This window comes from Crotalus tigris, unplaced genomic scaffold (genome assembly GCF_016545835.1).
Source record: "Crotalus tigris isolate CLP2741 ecotype Arizona unplaced genomic scaffold, ASM1654583v1 scf7180000018548.2558034, whole genome shotgun sequence".
In the NCBI taxonomy this organism is placed as follows: Eukaryota; Metazoa; Chordata; class Lepidosauria; order Squamata; family Viperidae; genus Crotalus; species Crotalus tigris.
Window position 1 is genome coordinate 1307777 of NW_024097071.1, and position 23181 is coordinate 1330957.

A 23181-nucleotide genomic window follows, 5' to 3' on the forward strand; every position below is an offset into this window, starting at 1 on the left:
TCAGACTAAAACTGAAAATAATTCTAAGATACATTGGGCCCATAAACATTTTAAATTGTTTGTCCTTAGAAATTAATAGTCAATGAACTAAACTAGGATACATATTATATATTCCCTTGCACAGCTGCTGATAGAAAATACATCAAGGTATTTTGTACAAGCGAAACTCTGAATGGTCTTCCAAAGCAGCCCAGAAAAAAGGTTCTATAAAGTTATATAAATTCATTGAAGTATGAATGATAGTGAGAAGATCCTTGATATCCAGTACATATATTTGTATTAGTTACATAATCTGAAACATCCTAGGCACCATTATTCCCTGCTATTCAAAAAGCAAAATGCATGCTTAAAAGAGTAAATCAATGTTAAGTCAATGTTAATTTGAAATCCAGTTCATAGAAGGAAGATGTATAGGTATTCATACAATGTAGAAACAGATTCTTAAACAACTTCATTTTTGCTACCAAAGAGAAGCCAATCATTCATGTTAACAGTAGTTGTTATATTGCATCAGATACATTTGAAAACACTTTACAAATGAAAGCAAATATATGTGTCCCAGGATAATGTTACAAGATCCAGTCTGTTTCTCCCCACTCCAGAAATACATCATTCTCTTCCTTCATAGATTTACATCTATTTCTAATAATATAGTATTTTATTTATTTATTTATTTATTTATTACAATTTATAGACCGCCCCACTCCCACAGGACTCCGGGCGGCTAACAATAAAAACACAATATAACATTAACAAAACAAACAATACAATAACATTCATCCAGGGGTCAGGTTTTATAAACCCCAGGCCTGCCGGAAAAGCCAGGTCTTAAGCAGCTTGCAGAAAACAAACAGGGCGGGAACGGTCCTAATCTCTGGGGGGAGCTGGTTCCAAGATGTGGGCGCCATCAGAGAAAGCCCTCCCACGCGGCCCCAAATGGCACTGCTTGGCCGACGGGACCTGAAGGAGGCCCAGCCTGTGGGATCTAACCAGACGAAGGGAACTATGAGGTAGTAGGCGGTCTCGCAAATAGCCTGGCCCTGAGCCATATAGAACTTTAAAGGTAATAACCAACACCTTGAATTGGACCCGGAGACCAATAGGCAACCAGTGCAGCTCACGGAGGATAGGTGTAACGTGGGTGTACCGAGGAACATCCACTATCACTCGTGCAGCTGCATTCTGGACCAACTGCAGTCTCCGAATACTTTTCAAGGGTAGCCCCATGTAGAGCGCGTTGCAGTAGTTCAGGCATGAGGTCACAAGGGCATGAGTGATTGTAAGGAGAGCCTCCCGGTCCAGGTAGGGTCACAACTGGTGCAACAGATGAACTTGTGCAAAGGTCTTCCCAGCCACAGCCGTCAAATGATGTTCCAATTTCAGCTGTGGATCAAGGAGGACACCCAAATTGTGAACTCGCTCCGAAGGGGGTATATTTTCCCCTGCTAGAGTCAACACTGGACAGTTAACATGATCCTTGGGAGGCAATATCCAAAGCCACTTGGTCTTGTCAGGATTGAGCCTGAGTCTGTTAACCCCCATCCAGACCCTCACAGCTTCAAGGCAACGGCCCATCACATCAGCCGCTTCACTGAGAGAGCTCGGGGAAGAGATATATAGCTGGGTATCATCAGCATACTGATGAAACCTCAGTACATTTTGGTATAAACATTTTAATTTTTCCAAAATATGACCATAAATTATTTATATGGGAGATGCAAAGAAAAGATACAACAAATCCAAATGACAAATATTTCACTTGTACCAAATACTAAACCTGATCTGGGGCTGATACAATTCCGGATGTCAATGGATCACAATCCTTGTATATTGAATACATTGATATTCCATCCAGTGATGCAAAAATCAGAGCTATCCAGAGGCCCACAAGATTCAGATATAGAGCCCTATAATAAAATTTTATAAATGATTGGAAGATTAGAAAATGTTCTTTCTAAAATTATATTATCATAGAAGCATGCCACATTTATATGCTGTAATATTTTTACACTGAGCAAAATATGAAGTATTAGTGCTTTCCTTTTAAAGTTTTAAAATTTTATACTAATTGTAATGCAAGAAAGGATTACCAAAATTTAAATGAAAAAAATGAATTGAAATGGCAAAGTATAATTACTGGAGGATTGTTTTAGTTTTGTACTTTTGTTTGCTTTATGAGATATACTAGATTAGTATACCACCTTTCATTTGGAGTTTGAAGCAGAATATTTACCATTTCCTCTTATTCCTTCCCATCCCAAGAACACTGTGATTATCTTGCCAGTATTACCAAAAAATACTTCCAGACACCTGGGAATTTGAGGGTTCTGTGCAGGATCTCAAATGTCCTGGCACTGCACTCTTTTGGACAGAGAGCTCTGATGTTGTTCCTGGAATCTGTTAAGAGCCACTCTCCTAGCTTAGGAGTCACAGTGCTCTTACCACCACTAGTCCACTTTGATCTTTCCTCTGCAGTTTGTCTTTCAGATCCTGATACTTCTTCAGCAGCTCTATTCCTTCCTGATGTTGCTGCCACTTGTCACTGCTACATCTATCACAACCACTAACATTTGAACCTTGTCTACTACCACAATGTCTGATTTATTGGCTAGTAATTGCCTATGTATCTAGATCTGTACGTCCCCTCCACCCAAAGACTGAAAACAATGCAAGTCTCCCACAATTCAAAACTTGTGGGACACTTTGAATTTGTAAAAAACCTACACTTATTGAGGTGGCAATTCTGGTGGCTATCGTTATAAAAGGACATTGAAAGTTATTTGGCCAGCTGCCCAACTTGTGCAGCACCAAAATAAAGACAAGGAAAAACGCCTGGCCTTTTGCAGCCAGTAGCAAACCCTTCAGCACCTTGGAGAAAGATCTCTATGGACTTCACTATAGAACTGCCAGAAAGCGCAGGAAACACTGTCATTTGGGTAGTGACTGACCTGTTTTCAAAGCAGGTCCACTTTATCCTGTGCCAGAAGATCCCAACTGCCAAGACCCTAGCGAAGCTGTTCCTCCAAACATATTTACTGACTGCATGGGGCCCCTCACCATATAATTTCAGATAGAGGGGTCCAATTCACCTCAAAGTTCTGGAAGGCGTTTTTGGACCTCTTGGGCACAGAACAGGACTTGAGTTCTAGTCATCATCCTCAAACGAATGGGGGACAGAACGAACTTGGTTCTGGAATAGTATTTGAGAAGCTTCATCAACTACCAACGGGATAATTGGAGTGACCTTTTACCATTTGCTGAAGTGGCATTTAACAATGCCATACACTCTAGCATGGGATACACCCCTTTCCAAGTGGCCGCAGGACAGATTTTTAACCCAATATCTGAACTGCCAGCTAATAAATCCACCATCCCTTCCCTTAAGTAATGGATGAATCAGCTGCAAAACACCTGGCCGGTTGTTAGAAAAGATCTAGATGAGGCCAGAGAAGCCTATCTCAAGCAGATAAAAAGAGAGTGGAACCTAAACCTTTCCACATTGGGGACAGAGTACACCTATCTACTAGGTTCTTACAATCATTGCAGCTCTCCAAAAAGTTAGGACCAAAATATGTAGGTCCCTTCCCCATCAAACACATCATAAACCCAGTTACAGTAGAACTAGAACTTTCCAAAGCATTAAGGCAGATCCACCCCGTATTTCACTGCAGTTTATTAAAACATGAGATAAACTTGCCTTTACGGCCAATGACAGCCCCAACACCACAATCCATTATGATAGAGGGTGAGCAGCATTTTGAAATCAAAGAAATACTAGACTCCCATAAACACCATGGAGCTATCCAGTATCTTGTGGTTGGAAGGACCGCCCAGCATCCCAAAATGAATGGGTCCATAAAAAACATGTTAGAACCCCAAGATTACTCAAATGCTTTCATGCACATTATCCGGACAAACCTAACTAACTTCTCATTTCTTTTCTCTCCATTTTTATTATTTTCTATTTCTCCAGGTGGATCTCCCCTTCTTTTAGGGGAGCAGCATGTCTGATCCTCAAACTATATATTAATTTCATTTTGTTTTCAGGTACTGCCATTCTGTTGGGAGGGGGAGGTTTCACTCTTTGGGGAGGGGGGAGCTCTGTGGGCTTTGGGATGCATTTCTTTTACTTTGTTCTTTCACCTTTGATGCATCCCTCAGGGTGAGAAAGGGAGGAGGAATGTACCTGGGGCATTTCTGTCTTATCTTTACTCTGCTGGGAAGAGACCGAGACAAAAACAAAATGCCTGAGAGCTGTGGCTTTATCACCTCGATTCCCATAACAACGTCACATCTGTGAATTGGCCAAAATCATACTGAACCATTGGGCACTGGGGAGGGGTTGAAGGGAGAGTTTTAATGTAATGTTTTGCATGGGAATTCTTCAGATCTTGCCTTGCTATTCTATCACTGTCTCTCAATAAAAGTTCCCTTTGAAATGATGTCAGTTTCAGGAGTTTTGCTTTCTTGGAAGCAATAGCTGAGACAAGACCTTACATGTCTTTAGCTTTCTTATTCTTCATGATCTTCTGTGGGATCTCCTATCTGGACTTAGGATGGTCTAGCCTGTATTCTGTGCAGATGTTATACAATGCCAGCTACTTGGTTGTGCTGTTCACTGTATGCTATTCCTGCCATCTTATACCCTGCCATTATATGTTGGACTATCTCTGAGGCCCCTCTGCACAATCTGCAATTAGGTCCTGTCTAGTGTGGTAGGTCCTGCTTCTATGGAGCTGGTGCTTAATGCCTGTTCTTGTGCTGCTATCTTTTCTTCCAGCTCTTTCCAATCATTGGTAGGATTTCCCAATGTCCGCCACTTCAGTTATCTGTCATTGATAGATCCTATATAGGGTCTTGTCTTGCCATGGCACTTCCTCTGCTTGATCTTCCATATCTGCTGCTGCTTCAGGCATTCTCTCAGCAGTTCATCTTTGGGTGCCATCTTACTGATGTATTTCTCGATGCTCTTTCATCTTTCATTATATATACACATACAATGCCAATAAAGTTTATTATTATTATTCAGGTGCTTTGGAGAATAGCTTGACTCCCTCTTCTTTGTGGCAGCCCCTGAGATATGGGAACACTGCTATCATGTCCCCCCTCATCATTCTCTTCATTAAACTAGCCTTCTTTATTTGCCAAATAGGCTTCCAAAACCGTGTATTTAAATTATCAAAGCATTTTTCCTCAATATTTATGGGTACTCTTTGTGACAGGAAAAGCCATTTGAGTAAAGTATTTCTGAGGGGGAGTTCAGCCCAGTCGTATTCCCACGTTCCTCCTCCCTCAGCTTCTCTTTTCATTTCATTTCTTGTTTCCCAGTTCCTAACACTTCTTTTGAGGGCTCTATAGTATGTTCTATACAATCTTCTTCCTTATTTTCAAGTATATTCTGAGGTCTTAAGGGATGGTGTGTTCTTTCCATTTCTGATATTATCTCTGGGTCTTCAATATTTTTCTTTGTCTGTGTCAGTCTATAGTTTCCTTCCTTTATTTTCTCTGACTTTGGATCATTTTTTTCTAAACTCTCTTCTATTTTCTGGGTTCCTTGTTCTTTCTTTGTAGTCATTTTCTGGGGATTCCCTAATTTAGATTTTAAATTAAGAACTTGCTTAATAATAATAATAATAATGATGATGATGAAGTTGGAAGGGACCTTGGAGGTCATCTATCCAACCACCTGCTCAGGCAGGAAACCCTATACCATTACAGATAAATGGCTGTCGTCTCTTCTTAAAAACTTCCAGTGTTGGAGCATTCACCGCTTCTGGAGGCAGACTGTTCCACTGGTTAATTGTTCTAACTGTCAGGAAGTTTCTCCTTAGTTCTAGATTGCTTCTCTCCTTAATTAGTTTCCATCCGTTGCTTTTTGTCCTGCCTTCAGGTGCTTTGGAGAATAGCTTGACTCCCTCTTCTTTATGGCAACCCCTGGGATATTGGAACACTGCTATCATGTTAACCCTAGTCCTTCTCTTCATTAAACTAGACCACGGGTTGGCAACCTGCGGCTCTGGAGCCGCATGTGGCTCTTTGAGCCTTTTCCTGCAGCTCCCACTCCTCCTCCACCATTTGCAGAGAGAGAGACAGAGAAGAGAGAGGCACTTGCACTTCCCTTCTCTCTCTCTCTCTCTCTTCTCTCTCTCTCTCTCTCTCTCTGTGTGTGTGTGTGTGTGTGTGTGTGTGTGTGTGTGTGTGTGTGTGTGAAAAAGAGAGTGGCCTCACACTATTCTCTGATAAGCTGACAAGCTTATTGAGCAGGGCTCCTGCCTTTGCTGCATCTCTGCAGGAAGTAGGAAGCGGGAAGCAGCAGAAAGCAGTATCTCTCTCTCTCTCTCTCTCACACACACACACACACACACACACACACACACTCACACTGATTGGGGGAAGAGGACTGGCAGACCAAGGGCAGGAGAGAGCCAGCCCAATAAGAATGTGTGTCAACTTGTTGGAGAACAGCATCAGGACAGCTGGTCAGGTGAGCAGAAGATCAGAGAGAGGGGGAGATAGAGGGTGGGAGGAAAAGAAAGAGAGGAAGGGAGAGAGAGGGAGGGAGCGGGGGGAGAGAGAGAACTCATGCACAGCAGCCTCTATTTCTTTTTAATTAAACCCTTCAATCAAGCCCCCTCCTCCAGGGGGCACGCATGCATGTGTGAGTTTTGCAGCTCCCAGTATTTTTTTTCTGTGGGAAATGGGTCCAAGTGGCTCTTTGAGTGTTTAAGGTTGCCAACCCCTAAACTAGACATACCCAATTCCAGCAACCGTTCCTTATATATTTTAGCCTCCAGTCCCCTAATCATCTTTGTTACTCTTCTCTGTACTCTTTCTAGAGTCTCAACATCTTTTTCACATCGTGGTGACTAAAGCCTATATTTTGGAGTGTTGGCTATTCCTGTCAGCTTCATGTCGTCTGCAAATTTGATGAATTCCCCATCTATCCCCTAGTCCAAATCGTTGATGAAGATGTTGAAGAGTACTGGGCCTAGAACAGAGCTCTGGAGTACCCCACTACACACTTCCCTCCATGCAGATGCGCTTCCATTGAGGACCACATGCTGAGTATTGCCAGTCAGCCAGATACGAATCCATCTGGTGGTGATGCTGTCTAACCCACATTTTTCTATCTTATCAAGTAGTAGGTTGTGATCTACTTTATCAAATGCCTTACCTAAATCCAAATAAATTATATCCACAGCATTCCTCTGGTCCACAAATTTTGTCACCTGATCAAAGAATATGATAAGATTTGTCTGACATGATCTGTTTTTGACAAACCCATATTGGCTTTTAGTAATGACTTTGTTTGCTTCTAGGTGTTCGCTGATTCGTTGTTTGATTGCCTTTCCAGAATCTTCCCAGGTATTGAGGTCAGGCTGATAGGTCTTTGGTTTCCTGGATCTAATTTTTTACCTTTTTTTAAGATGGGAACTACATCAGTTCTTTTCCAGTCCTCTGGTAGTTCCCCAGTGCTCCAGGATCTTTGAAAAATATAGTTCAGTGGTTCTGAGATCACATCTGCCAGTTCCTTGAGAACCTTGGGGTGTAATCCATCTGGTCCTTGTGATTTGAACTCGTCTAGGCTGGGCACTTTCCCTCACTAATGGACCAAACATTTCCTTAACATTTTTCTTGTTTTTTACATGTTGAAAGAAGCTTTTGTTATTTTTTTACTTTGGTCGCAAGCCTTAGTTCATTTTGAGCCTTAGCTTTCCTCACTTCATCTTTGCAGGCTTGGGCTATTTGCTGACATTCTGCCTTAGTTATGTGCCCCTCTTTCCACTTTTTATACTTGTCCTTTTTATCTTTCAATTTATCAGAGAGTTCTTTATGCAGCCATGCTGGTTTCTTTTGAGAGCTGTTATTTTTCTTCTTTGTTGGTAATGTGCTAGACTGGGCTTTTATTATGTCACTTTTCAGAATTTCCCAAGCTTCTTGAGTTGTTTTCCCCTGAGGATTCTCATCCATGGAATCCTACCAAAGCTCTATGTCTATTGAAATTAGCTAAGACTCTAGTTTGACTGTGTTCTATTGCTTGTGCTTTCATTATGTTGAATTCTAATATTGCATAATCACTTCCCCCCAAGGTTCCTGTCGCTTCAACACCTTCTATCATTTCATCTCTGTTAGTGAGGATTAGATCCAATATGGCTAATCCCCTAATTCCCTTCTCTACTTTTTGGGAGACAAAGTTGTCTGCTAAGTTTGTCAGGAATCTGTTTGATCTTCCACTTGGTGCAGAGTTTGTCTCCCAGTTGATGTCAGAGTAATTAAAGTCCCCCATTACTATTGTGATGTGCTTCCTACATACCTTAGCTGATTAGCAAAACATTCATCTATTTCCTCTGTTTGGTTTCCTCTATAGTATACACCTATGGCAATGTCATTTCCTCCCCTTTTATATTGACCCAAATGCATTCAAGACAGTTTTCATCATTGTTCTGCTCTATTTCTGTAGAGATGTAATTATTTCTTATATCGAAAGCAACTCCACCTCCTCTTTTGTTTGGTCTGTTTCTTTTAAATAATTTAAATCCCTCTAACTGTTCCATTTGTGGGTTTCATCCTACCATGTTTCTGTAATGGCAACAATATCATATCTGCCCTCATTTACCTGAATTTCTAGTTCACCGTTTACTGTTCATACTCTGCACTGAGTTCTTTATGACTGACCCTGTGTTTACTTTCTACATAACCTGTATGGTGCCTGAGTTCCCCTATTTTCTTACCACCTATTTGGTTAGTGCACTTTGTGTGGCACTCGCTAGTAAAAGCTTGATTTTGCTTGACAGCAAGGTTGATATTCTTGTCCACACACACATCTATGTTACATGCACTGATAACCCTATAATTTTTAGAGTGCTGGGGACAGGGATGTTCTGTATCAATTAACTCACTGTCCCCGTTGTTTAGTTTAAATATTCCTCCAGAAAATCTGTGAATTTATTGCCAAGTAACTCAGTCCCTTTCTTGGATGGATGCAAACCATTTCTTTTGTACATTTTTTCATTGGACCAGCTACAGACATCGTGACTAATATAACCAAAGCCTTCCCCTTTACACCACTCCTTTAGCCACATATTGAATTCTGCTATACGCTGGCCTTTTCCATTTTGCTCCTTACACAGTGGTAAAACTCTGAAAAAGTAAACCTACAGTCTATCCTGCTAAGTTCCTGCCCCAAGTTTTGGAAATCATTCTGCACAATGAGTACATCTTTTTGGGACAGATCGTTAGTGCCAAGATGTACAATAGCATCCACATCACAGTCCTTGCTGGCATTTTTCATTATTTTAAAAATACGTTTCTTGTCTCTACTGGCAGTAGCACCTGGAAGACACCTGACCTCTTTCAAAACCTCTGTGTCCTTTCCTAAATTTACATCCCTTATAATTGAATCACCAACCAGAAGGTGGCTTCTTTTTTTGGATGCCTTTCTCTTCTTGCATGACTTATGTGTAATACCGATTCACACTTCTCCCTGTCAAAAACCAAGTTCTTCATCTTGGACCACAACCCCCTGCTTATTTGAGTTATTATCATAACTATCTTGACCTCCCCTTTATGGATTACTGCCTTGTCGTGGCGAAGGGGCTTGCGTAACTCAATGAAGCTATAAGCTATGCCGTGCAGGGCCACCCAAGACCGACAGGTTATAGCAGAGAGTTCTGACAAAATGTGATCCACTGGAGAAGGAAATGGCAAACCACTCCAGTATCTTTGCCATGAAAACCCCATGGACAGTACTAAAAGGAAAAAAGATATGACGCTGGAAGATGAGCCCCTCAGGTCGGAAGGTGTCCAATATGCTACTGGGGAAGAGCAGAGGGCTAGTACTAGTAGCGCCAGAAAGAATGAAGCGACTGGGCCAAAGCCGAAAGGACGCTCAGCTGTGGATATATCTGGTGGTGAAAGGAAAGTCCGATGCTGTAAAGATTTTTTCTCCATAGGAACCTGGAATGTAAGATCCATGAATCAAGGCAAGCTAGACGTAGTCAAAAAAGAGATGACAAGACTGAACATCAACATCTTAGGAATCAGCGAACTAAAATGGACAGGAATGGGTGAATTTAACTCAGATGACCATCAGGTATACTACTGTGGGCAAGAATCCCTCAGAAGAAATGGAGTAGCCTTCATAGTCAATAAAAGAATAGGAAAAGCAATACTGGGATACAATCCCCAAAATGACAGAATGATCTCAATTCGAATCCAAGGCAAACCATTCAATATCACAGTAGTCCAAATCTATGCCCCAACCACTGGTGCTGAAGAGGATGAAATTGACCGTTTCTATGAAGCCCTACAGCACCTTATAGAATTAACACCAAAAAATGATGTCCTTATCATCATGGGGGATTGGAATGCTAAGGTAGGAAGCCAAAAGATAACCGGAATAACAGGCAAGTTTGGCCTTGGAGTACAAAATGAAGCAGGGCACAGGCTAATAGAATTTTGTCAAGAGAATACGATGGTCATAACAAACACTCTTTTCCAACAACCCAAGAGACGGCTCTACACATGGACATCACCAGACAGTCAACATAGAAATCAGATTGACTATGTGCTCTGCAGCCAAAGATGGAGAAGCTCTATACAGTCAGTAAAAACAAGACCAGGAGCTGACTGTGGCTCAGATCATGAGCTTCTCGTTGCAAAATTTAGGCTTAAATTGAAAAAAGTAGGGAAAAGCACTAGGCCACTCAGGTATGAACTAAATCATATTCCTGATGAATATACAGTAGAGGTGACAAATAGATTTAAGGAATTAGATCTGATAGACAGAGTGCCTGAAGAACTATGGATGGAAGTTCGCAACATTGTACAAGAGGTAGCAACTAAAACCATCCCAAAGAAAAAGAAATGCAAGAAAGCAAATGGCTGTCTGAGGAAGCTTTGCAAATACCTGAGGAAAGAAGGGAAGCGAAAGGCAAAGGAGAAAGAGAAAGATACACCCAATTGAATACAGAATTCCAGAGAATAGCTAGAAGAGATAAGAATACCTTCTTAAATGAACAGTGCAAAGAAATAGAAGAAAACAACAGAATAGGGAGGACCAGAGATCTCTTCAAGAAAATTGGAGATATGAAGGGAACGTTTCATGCAAAGATGGGCATGATAAAGGACCAAAATGGCAGAGACCTAACAGAGGCAGAAGAGATTAAGAAGAGATGGCAAAACTACACAGAAGAACTATACAAGAATGAGCTTAACATCCCAGATAACCACAATGAGATGGTCACTGACCTCGAACCAGACATCCTAGAATGTGAAGTGAAATGGGCCTTAGAAAATCTGAGCAACAACAAAGCTAGTGGAGGTGACAGTATTCCAGCTGAGCTATTCAAAATCTTAAAAGACGATGCAGTAAAAGTGCTACACTCAATTTGCCAGCAAATTTGGAAAACTCAACAGTGGCCACAGGATTGGAAAAGGTCAGTTTACATTCCAATTCCAAAGAAAGGCAATGCCAAAGAATGTTCAAACTATCGCACCATTGCACTCATTTCACATGCTAGTAAAGTTATGCTTAAAATCCTACAAGCTAGACTCCAGCAGTATGTGGATCGAGAACTACCAGAAGTACAGGCAGGATTTCGAAGAGGCAGAGGAACTAGAGATCAAATTGCCAACATACGCTGGATCATGGAGAAAGCTAGGGAGTTCCAGAAAAACATCTACTTCTGCTTCATTGACTATGCAAAAGCCTTTGATTGTGTGGATCACAACAAATTGTGGCAAGTTCTTAAAGAGATGGGAGTACCAGACCATCTCATTTGTCTCTTGAGAAACCTATATGCGGGTCAAGAAGCAACAGTGAGAACCGAACACGGAACCACTGATTGGTTCAAAATTGGAAAAGGAGTCCGGCAAGGCTGTATACTGTCGCCCTGCCTATTTAACTTATATGCAGAGCACATCATGAGAAAGGCAGGGCTAGATGAATCAAAAGTTGGAATTAAGATTGCCGGGAGAAATATCAACAACCTAAGATATGCAGATGATACCACTCTAATGGCAGAAAGTGAAGAGGAACTAAAGAGCCTCTTGATGCGGGTGAAGAAGGAGAGTGCAAAAGTTGGCTTGAAACTCAACATTAAGAAAACCAAAATCATGGCATCCGGCCCTCTCAATTCCTGGCAAATAGATGGGGAAGAAATGGAGGTAGTGACAGATTTTATTTTTCTGGGCTCCAAGATCACCTCAGATGGGGACTGCAGCCAAGAAATTAAAAGACGCTTGCTCCTGGGGAGGAAAGCTATGGCAAATCTAGACAGCATTCTAAAAAGCAGAGACATCACCCTGCCAACAAAAGTGCGTATAGTCCAGGCCATGGTTTTCCCAGTTGCAATGTATGGCTGTGAAAGTTGGACCATAAGAAAGGCTGAGCGCCAAAGAATTGAGGCCTTTGAACTATGGTGCTGGAGAAGACTCCTGCGAGTCCCTTGGACTGCAAGGCGTTCAAACCGGTCAGTCCTAGAAGAGATCAACCCCGACTGCTCTTTAGAAGGCCAGATCCTGAAGTTGAAACTCAAGTACTTTGGCCACCTAATGAGAAGGAAGGATTCACTGGAGAAGAGCCTAATGCTGGGAAAGATTGAGGGCAATAGAAGAAGGGGACGACAGAGAATGAGATGGCTGGATGGAGTCACTGAAGCAGTAGCTGTGAATTTAAATGGACTCCAGAAGATGGTAGAGGACAGGAAGACCTGGAGGAACATTGTCCATGGGGTCGCGACGGGTCGGACACGACTTCGCAATTAACAACAACAACACCTTGACCTGGCTTCTTAATGTCTCTATTAAGATCAGCAAGCGCACTGTATCTGTTATGCAGGGACACAGCAAAAGCTTTATGTTTATGGTTCACAGCTCTCACCCTGCCAGATCCCACAGTTGTCCACACTCCCCTTCTCTAGTTTTTGGGAGAAGGAAGTAATAGAGAAAGGATTAATAATCTCACCCAGTTCCATGCACATTGTTTAAAATGCTGATAATGATGTTTTTTTTATTCGGAAGTGCAGCTAGCCTTGACCGCTGTCTTTCCATGATCTACGAGATTCCCCTCCTTCTTCATCACCTCTCCAGGGTGACTTTAAACCCATTTAGAGCCCCCTGGTAGGGCGAAATCAGTCGTGGGAAGTGGAGCCCCACTTAAACCAGAAGTCTTGATGGTAATTCCACTCTTGAACATGTATCCATATCCAGCCCTTGTGATTATCTAGCTGAGTGGTTTAAGCCTATGCAGAACAGCATCTTTTAGCATACTATCTGATGGTACTTCTCTAATGAGCCTTGGCAACCAGTCTCGAGGGTTGATTGCAGCTAGTTTATCTATGATCTTATGTCTTCTATCAGCTGTTGTGCTCTGTAATGAAGAGGGTGGTATTGACATCTCAGCTTCAGGGATTGGCTACACATCCAGTTGTTTTTCCATGTCTTGGGTATGGGATGTAATGTGTAATTGGTCTATTTCAAGTTATGAGAGCAGTTTCCTCTTCATTATGTTAAAACATTGGATATCTGGCTGTTTCTCAGTTGGTGTGGGGATGCAGGTCTTCTGTCCATCCATAGTTCCCTCATATGTTTCATATATCCCCTCTCATTAGATCTACTGTTGTAGTAGCAGTTCATCAATACCAAGTTCTCTTGTTTTTTTCCATGAATGGTTTGTTCCAGTAACAAACTTACCACTTACAGACTGTTCTGGTTCCTCAACATCTGACACGGACCTTGTTAATCCGGATGACATCCGAATAGGCATGACTCTCCCAGTTCGTGTCACTATCATTTTCTGAGGTAGGAAAGTGAAGCGTCAGGGGGTCTTTACCCATGGACACATAATGGTAAGGGATTTGAACCCTGGTCTCCCACATCAAAGGCGGTATTCTAACCACTAAGCTATCCAACCACTACACACACACACACACACACACACACACACACACACACACACACGCATCCTATTACTACAAGGATTTTTTTTATTGGAACTGTAGACTTACCATTTGGCATCCCATTGTGATCTGCAAGCAAAATATCGTTGAACTTGACTTTGATTTGTTGCATACATACCAACCGAAGTAAAAGTGCCACCAATCACAACAGTCCACACAGTGTGTCTTTTCAAAGGATTTGGGTTAAAGCTACATAGAAAATTCAAGAAAATAATTTAAATTTATCACTGAAAGAACTCAAGAATTTAGTGGAAAAAAAATGGACATTTGAATTTAATAAAAATATATATTTTTCCCAGTATAAATATAGAATAGTGGTTCTCAACCTGTGGGTCGGGACCCCATTTGGGGTCGAGCGACCATTTCACGGGGGTCGCCAAACAACGCAGTCCGCCATTTTTTTCCCCTTTTCCTTAGCTGTGCTACTCCCTTTTATTCTATTGGCTTTTGAAAGCCAATAGAATAGACTCTCTTGAATAGAGTCTAATTCTATTGGCTTTCAAAAGCCAATAGGAATTGTCCAGGCTGTCTCTGCCCTGCTGAGCCCGCCAAAAGTCCCATTCTGCAAACGGTGCTGCACCAGTTGAGTAGTCCTCGACTTACGACCGGTTGAGTAGTCCTTGACTCACGACCAGTTGGGGGTTGTGGCATTAAAAAGGTTGAGAACCACTGATATAGAAACTATAAATAAACAAAGTCATTACAAAAGCCAACATGGTTTGAAAAACAGACTAATTTTATTGCATTCTTTGACCAGGTGACAAAATTAGTGGACCAGAGGAATGCTGTGGATATAATTTACTTGGACTTCAGTAAGGCATTTGATAAAGTAGACCACAACCTACTACCTGATGAGATAGAAAAATGTGGGTTAGACAGCATCCCCACCAGGTGGATTTGTAGCTGGCTGACTGGCCAGATTCAGCATGTGGTCCTCAATGGAACTGCATCTACATGGAGGGAAGCGTATAGTGGGGTGTCCCAGGGCTTTGTTCTGGGCCCACAGCTCTTCAACATCTTCATCAACGATTTAGATGAGGGGATAGATGGGGAACTTATTAAATTTGCAGACGACACCAAGCTGGCAGGAATAGCCAATACTCCAGAAGATAGGCTTAAGATACAGAAGGATCTGGACAGACTTGAACATTGGGCAGTATCTAGCAAAATGAAATTCAATGGTGAAAAAAGTAAGACTCTATATTTAGGCAAGAGAAACCAAATGCACAGGTATAGTATAGGTGGTACCTTGCTCAGTATAGCAACTGTGAGAGGGATCTTGGAGTCCTAATGGACAATGACTTAAATATGAGCCAGCAGCGTGCTGCAGCTGCCAAAAAAGCCAACACAGTGCTAGGCTGCATTAACAGAGGGATAGAAACAAGATCACGTGAAGTGTTAATACCACTTTACAATACCTTGGTAAGGCCACACTTGGAATGCTGCCTCCAGTTTTGGTCACCACAATGTAAAAAATATGTTGAGACTCTAAAAAGAGTACAGAGAAGAGGGGACTGGAGGCTATGATTAGGGGACTGGAGGCTAAAACATATAAGGAACGGTTGCTGGAATTAGGTATGTCTAGTCTAATGAAGAGAAGGACGAGGGGTGTTCCAATATCTCAGGGACTGCCACAAAGAAGAGGGAGTCAAGCTATTCTCCAAAGCACTTGAAGGCAGGACAAGAAGCAACAGATGGAAACTAACCAAAGAGAGAAGCAACCTAGAACTAAGGAGAAATTTTCTGACAGTTAGAACACTTAATCAGTGGAACAACCTGCTTCCAGAAGCAGTGAATACTCCAACACTGGAAGTTTTTAAAAAGAGACTGGACAGTCATTTGTCTGAAATGGTATAGGGTTTCCTGCCTGAGCAGGGAATTGGACTAGATGACCTCCAGGGTCCCTTCCAAGTTGTTTTTTTATATTATTATTATTATTATTTACTTTAAAAAGTCAGTCTTATAAGTGACACTTCTCATGTAGTCATGTTGTCATGTGAGCAGACGTCACACAACGTATCGGAACTTTTCCCCCATTGCTGGCAATGGGGTGGGTGCGGTTTCTTCATGACATATCGGCCAACGGGCCGGCAGTTTGACACCCCTGATCTAGAACAAGCTCCTATTTTGCCTATAACATATTACAATATCACAAAATATTTCATTCCATAAAGAAAGGTATGGAACTCCAAATTGTTGCCATTTTTTTTCTTTCTCATTGCAAGTTGGAGAAAATATTAGTTGAATTAAACAAAGAAAAGTGGAGGACTATGCATTGGCAAAAAATATTTCTTATGGCTTTCTGAAAAAGGCGGCAGAGAAGACTAATTTCTGAACTTAGCACACAATTAAGACACATGGTACAGTCTGAAAACTATTGGGGAAGAAAGTTTTCTCTGAAGGACTACCTACAAATGGTGACTGGCATTTCATGGGCTATAATTATGTCAACATATTGTGAGAATCATCTGAGTCAGTCACATCTCATCATGAAACGACAGTGGCAAGGATTTAGAATTTTTGTACAATTACTGCTTTGGCATTACTGTCACCATTATTTAGAAATTTTACTTTTTAAATTTCAAAAGAAGAGAATCCTGTTGCTATGGTTCATACAGACCAACAAAAATTCCTACCTCCTGGTCAACCTTATTAAATTTATTAGGATAGTAAAAATATTTAACTTTGATAACTTTTTATTGTAGGTATACAGATAGTCTAAACAAGATAGAAGCTTTTCTTCCTGAGTTACATTGTTATTCAAGAGTATCTTCTATTTCTTTTAATACAAATGGTTATCACTAAGAAGAAAGATGACTCTCTAATTTAATCTGGCATTCATATATACAGAAGATTTAGGTGAAGAGACAAGCCTTTAGCAGTCACTTTAAAAAGATGACAGTAAGATCCTAAGAGAGAGAATATTTCTGTTTAGATATAATATAAATGACTGTTCTTTAAAAAGAACCCAAATCAGCTTGTTATAGTAACTTGTATTAATACAAAATGTTTATTATTTATTTATTTATAAAGTTTAATGGCCACCCACCTTAGCACAGGGCATTCTGGGTGGCTTATAATCGTAAAAGATATATACAGTATAGATATCCTAAAAACATAAATAAATACCAGCATATGCCACGATCTAGTTACAGATGGGGAAGGAGGGCGGGGGGGGGGAAGTGAGATCTGTTGTTAATCTATCAACTATATTATTATTATTATTATTATTATTATTATTATTATTATTATATGGCTTGTTAATTTGCTATTTAAAAATTATTTAGATTCATATCAGTTGTCCACCTGTTCAAATATGCATTCATAAATTTAAAAAAAACTTTAATAGTTTTAATAAAAAGTTTCATTTTTTATTACTTTCTATGCAAAAGAATACTTACTCCCAAATGTTTAGTCTTCCTCCCTGGTAAGCATCATCTAGAATAGGGCCAAATCCTCCTTTAATTATCACAGCCTTTGCAAACACTACTCCAAGCCCAATTATCATCAGTATATATTGGAAAACAGCTGCCCAGACTACTGCCTTTAGGCCACCCTAGTCGGAAACAGATATTATATATAGTAAAATATATGCTCTGCCTATATAAACATGCATATAAAATCTGACAAGGATATGTTTCAATGACAAATGTTTTCATTTTTGCACAAATTACCCACTAAAAATAAAAATATTGGCATAGATCATGTATATATTCATTTGCCTTTAGAAAAGAAAATTTTAAAAAGTTGAGCTTTCGTTTATATTCTAGTATTCAAATTTGTTTCAACTGACTATATTAATATTCATATTCTAAATAATATCAGCTTCTTTTCTGAAAACAACTAGGAGCTGCTGTGTTTGTGATATTCTTTTAGGGGCCTTTTTTCTTTAATTAGGCTATATTATAATATTATAAATATTTGTCTATAGATCAGCGGTTCTCAACCTATGGGTCGCGACCCCATTTGGGGTCGAACGACCATTTTACGGGGGTCGCCAAACAACGCGATCCGCCATTTTTCCCCCTCAGGGGGCGCCGCCACGCATGCGCACCGCGCATGGGGCGGCGCGTCCGTGTGACAGGGGTCGCCGTCACACAAAGGTTGAGAACCGCTGCTATAGATTGTTTTTTATATAATACAGAAATTTTTACATGGTGAAAAGGCCAGGCCCTTAAAAACAGTTTTTTAAATTAACTCTGAAGCATCTAAGAAAGATGAGTTTTCTGCAATTTAAGACTATAAACATGAAATTCCATATGCTTCCATGTTTGAAAGTACCGGATAAGAGAATAGGGAAAACATATATTAAATCTAACATGGATTGCTTTACTAATAATTTACAAAATGTGAATTATAGAGATTTGTTAACATACTACTGAGCAGTAGAAGGTGCAGATTAATCCTGTTGCTATTACTGATCCCCACAACTGAAATCCTGTAACTGAAAAAAAAGACATTGTTTTTGAAATATTTCTAGGATAGCACAGAAGAAATATATTTAATTAAAGAAAAGCTAATCAGAAGTACACAAAACCCCCATAAATTATAGTGTATATGGTACATACATAGATTGAAAACCTCTTAATTGACAGCCCATAGGCACACAGCTAATGTCTCAGCTGAGTACACATCTTTGTCTCAAGCACAGACTTTGCTATGTAAGTGAAAGGCAAATTTATCTTCAGTCCTCCTTCTCAGAAGACTTCGTTATTTTGAGAGACTGTAAGCAAATCTCTGTGAAAAGAGAGAAGAGCAGGAAGAGGTGTGCCAGAGTGAAAAGAATAACCTGTGATTATTTTAACCCCAAACTAAGAACAGAAAATTTACACAAAAATCAATTAAACAATGAACTAATTGGAAATCTTTTCCTCAACAAGTTTTTTTTATAATAAATCACAGGAAGACAAAATTACCTTCAGAAGAATTAGACTTAAAAGTAGGGCAGTGAATGAGAAGTAGACACATTCAGACTTTCCAGCAGTAATTATTTAATGATACTATGTTTTGTTTATGTAGTCATCCTTTTCTTTGTTCCAAACTCAATAAAGTTTGGCTCTAGGTTATGCAGCTTTTTCTGTGTTAGAATGTTATGTCCTAGGCAGGATATAAATGTTCACAGTACCTTTATTCAAAGCCAGTGATGGAGAATATATAACAATGCTGGTGTATAATATCTGCAGAAATAACAGAAAGAAAGAAGCATGAGCACATAGGTATCCTCATAAATATTTATTTATGTTAATTTATATTGAATATAATATGAAATAAGAACTATGTAAATTTACTATAATAAAAATTAGTTTTGACCAGTATAATACGAGTTCAAGATGAGAAGAAAAACCAGATTGTAAATTCCCATTAGAGCTTTGTATTTTTCGCTATGCAACTGTTATTTTTATACCTGATTTTTTTTATAATAAATTCTCTATACCCAAAGAGTACAATAGGATAGTTAAAATGTTTCAGATCAAGTAAACCATCTTATATGATAACTTATGAACAAGTTCTAAGAACAAATAGTAACAGAACATTTATTACCATATTTTCAATATATATTTAGTGTCCTGTTTCCATACTTTTTATATATGACAGAGAATATACACAATATACTTTTCCTTATAAATATGGCCTTTTATAAATTAACTCATTAAAAGCCAATTTAATTTTAAACCAGGAACATACCATTTACAATACCAAATTTATATATTATTTGCAGTAAGTAACACTGCATTTAAAAACTATTGTTTATGATACTTTAAATAAGGTTTAAAGATAATCAATAATATTTGTGTTTCTACTTGCCGTTAGTATTATAAACATCATTGTTCCAAGAATACGCATATACTTATTATACCGAAGCTCCAAGTACTGCAAGAGAGGTAAGTTATTAAAACAAAATAAATGTGCTTATGTATAGAAAAATGCAATGTACAGAAGGAAAAGAGCAAAGAAGTTTTAATGCCCAAATTTTAACAAGAAAGCCAACGTAAGAGTTAACACAAATTTTTCAGGGAATTCTAGAGAGGAAGAAAAGGAATTTGCTTGTGAAGTGTCAAACATTTTCTGAATAGTTGTAGATTACAATGGAAGTATCTTGAGAAAGGGTGATCCCGTGGTATTGGTACTTGTGAAAAATATATTGGAATAATGACTATAAGCAGAAAATGACTGCAGTGTAAAATGATTACAGAAAAAAAATCAAAAACAACTTTAAGATGCACCAACAAAAGAATACACTTTCCAAATTGCGGCAAATAAGTATAGTCTCATTTTATTCTGCTGTGATCAGAGTACAATGTCCTCTTCTGGACATCATACTTGATGAGAGTGGAGAATATGGCACGTTAAAGAGTGAATGAGAATCTGTTCTCCTTCATTTCAGAGTGCAAGCCATAAAAACAAATTTAAATTACAGGAAGATTCCAATTAAAAGAGTGTACAGATCCGCGCATGGCTCGCTGCATTGTACTGCATATACCATGCTAATGCTTCCACTCTTATGTTTCTAAAGGTTAGTATTGGTTACAATCAAGTATTGGTTTCTATTTTTCTTTAGAATGGGGAGCCACATGAAAAGATCGCATTTTATTCCCATAAACAGAGATGACTAAAAAATAAAAGGACACAGTTGGGGGAATGAAATTGATAATATATCCATAGTATATACTGCTCCCATTTTAGAAGGCATCTCTTTTTTAGGGAATCTTGATAAGTTATACTTTTGGAACAAAAATTGAAGGACCTATTTTAAGAAAAATCAGCAAATTAAATTGTTCTAAGATAATATTTTTGCAAGATAATAAATTCCACTTAGTTCCAAGAAACCTGAAGTTTCATTTTAAATTAATTTTAACCTTAAGATAACTAAGAACAGTTTATTCTTTTAGCATTGTTAATTTATTAAATGCCTAAGTTGTACCAATGGTTAGTTAATTTATTTTTAACAGAATTGAAAAAAGGGCTGAGAAGTTTAAATTATTAATGAAAAATATATATTCTTACCGCTTGCAATTCTGAATTGCAATTAACAGAGTTGCCCCAATGGCCAACACGTGGCCCTCTCAAAAAAGTAAGAATTTAAATGGAGGGGTTCTGAAACGTTTTACATTTCGTCATTTGTAAGTTTAATATAAACCACTGATTGAAATCCAAGAAAGATTCAGAAATTAAAACCTTTCCTGTTGGGTCTCCGTGCAATTTCAATATGAAAATTAGATGGGCAAGCTCTTGCTATGTCAGAGAAGAAATAGAAGTCTGTATTTATTATTATGCCGCCCATTTCATTATCCAAACGAAATCTTAAGCTACACATCCCGGTCCAGGAAAACACTGGAAAAGTTTTAACATTAAAATAGACTGTATAGAGTTATGACGTAACGTGAGATGTAAATTTTAGCTTGCCATGGCGTAGGTAGGTACGGCTGCTATTCCTACCTCGTAAACGCTGGTGAGTCCCAGTCGATAGAAGACGGGTAGGAACACTTCAGCAATGATCACCACCATGATGGCGTACGAAAAAGCAAAGAGGAGAAAAACACTTCCGAAGCGATAGACTTCTGCCGGAGTTCCCAGCACTGTCAAGGCCGACATATAGCTAGTCGCGAGAGAAAATGCCACAGGCAAAAAACTTAGATTGCGGTCTGCCATCAGAAAGTCCTTGTGAGATTTTAGGACTCCCTCGAAGGCGTAGAATACGCCAACTACCGCCGACAAAAGCAACATTGTGGAAAAGATGGCATAGTCCAGGGTGGTGAAACGTTGACTCAGTATGTCAACGCCAACATCGGACTGAGAGCTGGTCGTCGTCATGATAATTCGGCCCACTCGAGGGCAAGCAATAGTCTGGGCCAACTAGAAGAAAGGTGGCACAGAATCTTCCCTTGCGAAGCTGTGGCCGCAAATACAGCACCTCTCGGGTGGTTTAAGGTCGACTCGCCACTCTGAAGGACTGTTTTCCTTCCACAGCCGAAACCCAATGCAAGCCCTCCTAGCTGCGCGCCCGAGAAGCCACGCGCTGCCAACCGCCCAGACCAGGCCTCCGCGCCCCATTGCTTAGAAGCGCTCGTGGAGCCTTGAGAGCGGCGCACGGGGCCGTTTTCCCACTTCGCTGCGCTTTTCGACCCGCTTCTCCCGTTGTTTGTAGGCATTCCCTCCTACATCGGGTTTTTCTCGTGCCCACCTTTTCTCTTTATCAGATTGCCCTCCTTTTTTCATCCCCCATTCCCAGCTGAGCTGAACAGCTTTTTTCATCTAACACTTTCCCTCTTAAATCCCATGTGTTTGTGTTTGATAATTGTGTTTTTTTTCTTTATACTATTTTTTTTTCTTTGCCAAGACTTAGCAAAATAGGCAGCTTTTGGAAGGAGTTGTGAACCAGGCAGATTTTCTGATACACAAGTATTATCCAGAAATATATTTCAGCTGGAAAGAATAAGAAGTATTCTTAATTACCTTGTGAGTTACACGGTGACAATAAGATATTCTATTCTATTCTAGACCTTTTTTAAACCATAGTGAAACTAAAGAAAAAAAGTAATTATTTTTTGTATTACTTAAAAAAGGCTTTCTTCCCCCAAGTGTTGGCTGCCGTGCATTTAAATTTTGCTTAAAGTTCTTTTAAAATGCCAGAATGTTATTTTCCATTTTCAGATACAAAATCTTCAAAACAAATTTTATTTAATGGGCACAGTCTCAGCTCATAAGGAAATTTTTTGTATCAGCCCTTCAAAATGCTGCATTAAAGTTAGTGTTCTTTGGAATTTGGAAATAGTTGTGTGATGTAAGTATTGCACTGACTTTAAATAAAGAATTGACTACTTAGAAAAACATACTTAAGGTAGAATAGACTAGTCCTGTTGGGCTTCCAAATCTTTGACACATTGTTCAAATGTATTGAGTGCATGCTAATAGCCCATCATTAGGAATGCCTTCCTGGAAGTGTGTTGAAGTTTTTGTAAGGTTGTTCTGAACTAAATTGATTTGTAACTATCCTCAATAAGCAAAAAACTCAAATCTGTGTGAAAGTACAGTAACTAGAATACGAGTCCATACATCTGTTTTAACTTTAGATGGTTCTGCATCTCTCCTTAATACTGCATTTGGAACAGAAGGAGCTACTTGGAATATCCTTAGGAATTTAGATTATATCCTTTCATGAAGTGTAAAGGAAGTGTAAAATCTAATTTTTCAACCAACGAGCAGTTTGAGCTCAGCTATG

The 23181-nt window shown here is 39.5% G+C and overlaps 1 protein-coding gene across 7 annotated transcripts in view; it reads right to left on the reverse strand.

The window, feature by feature from the left end:
- LOC120312838 (sodium-coupled monocarboxylate transporter 1-like) overlaps nt 1-22285 on the reverse strand; it is a 44729-nt gene extending 22444 nt beyond the window's left edge. For 6 of the 7 annotated variants that reach the window (XM_039354097.1, XM_039354093.1, XM_039354094.1 and 3 more), the window contains exons 1-7: nt 21399-22285; nt 19767-19832; nt 19087-19138; nt 18338-18405; nt 17363-17517; nt 14010-14150; nt 1778-1907 (exon numbers count right to left, since the gene is read on the reverse strand). In XM_039354097.1, the coding sequence (XP_039210031.1) occupies nt 1778-1907; nt 14010-14150; nt 17363-17517; nt 18338-18405; nt 19087-19138; nt 19767-19832; nt 21399-21773 (987 nt within the window). In that variant the 5' untranslated portion in view covers nt 21774-22285. Of the gene's footprint in view, nt 1-1777; nt 1908-14009; nt 14151-17362; nt 17518-18337; nt 18406-19086; nt 19139-19766; nt 19833-20966; nt 21202-21398 lie in introns of those variants that run through there. The other variant, XM_039354098.1, reaches the window with a different exon arrangement.
- Nucleotides 22286-23181: the final 896 nt, after the last annotated feature.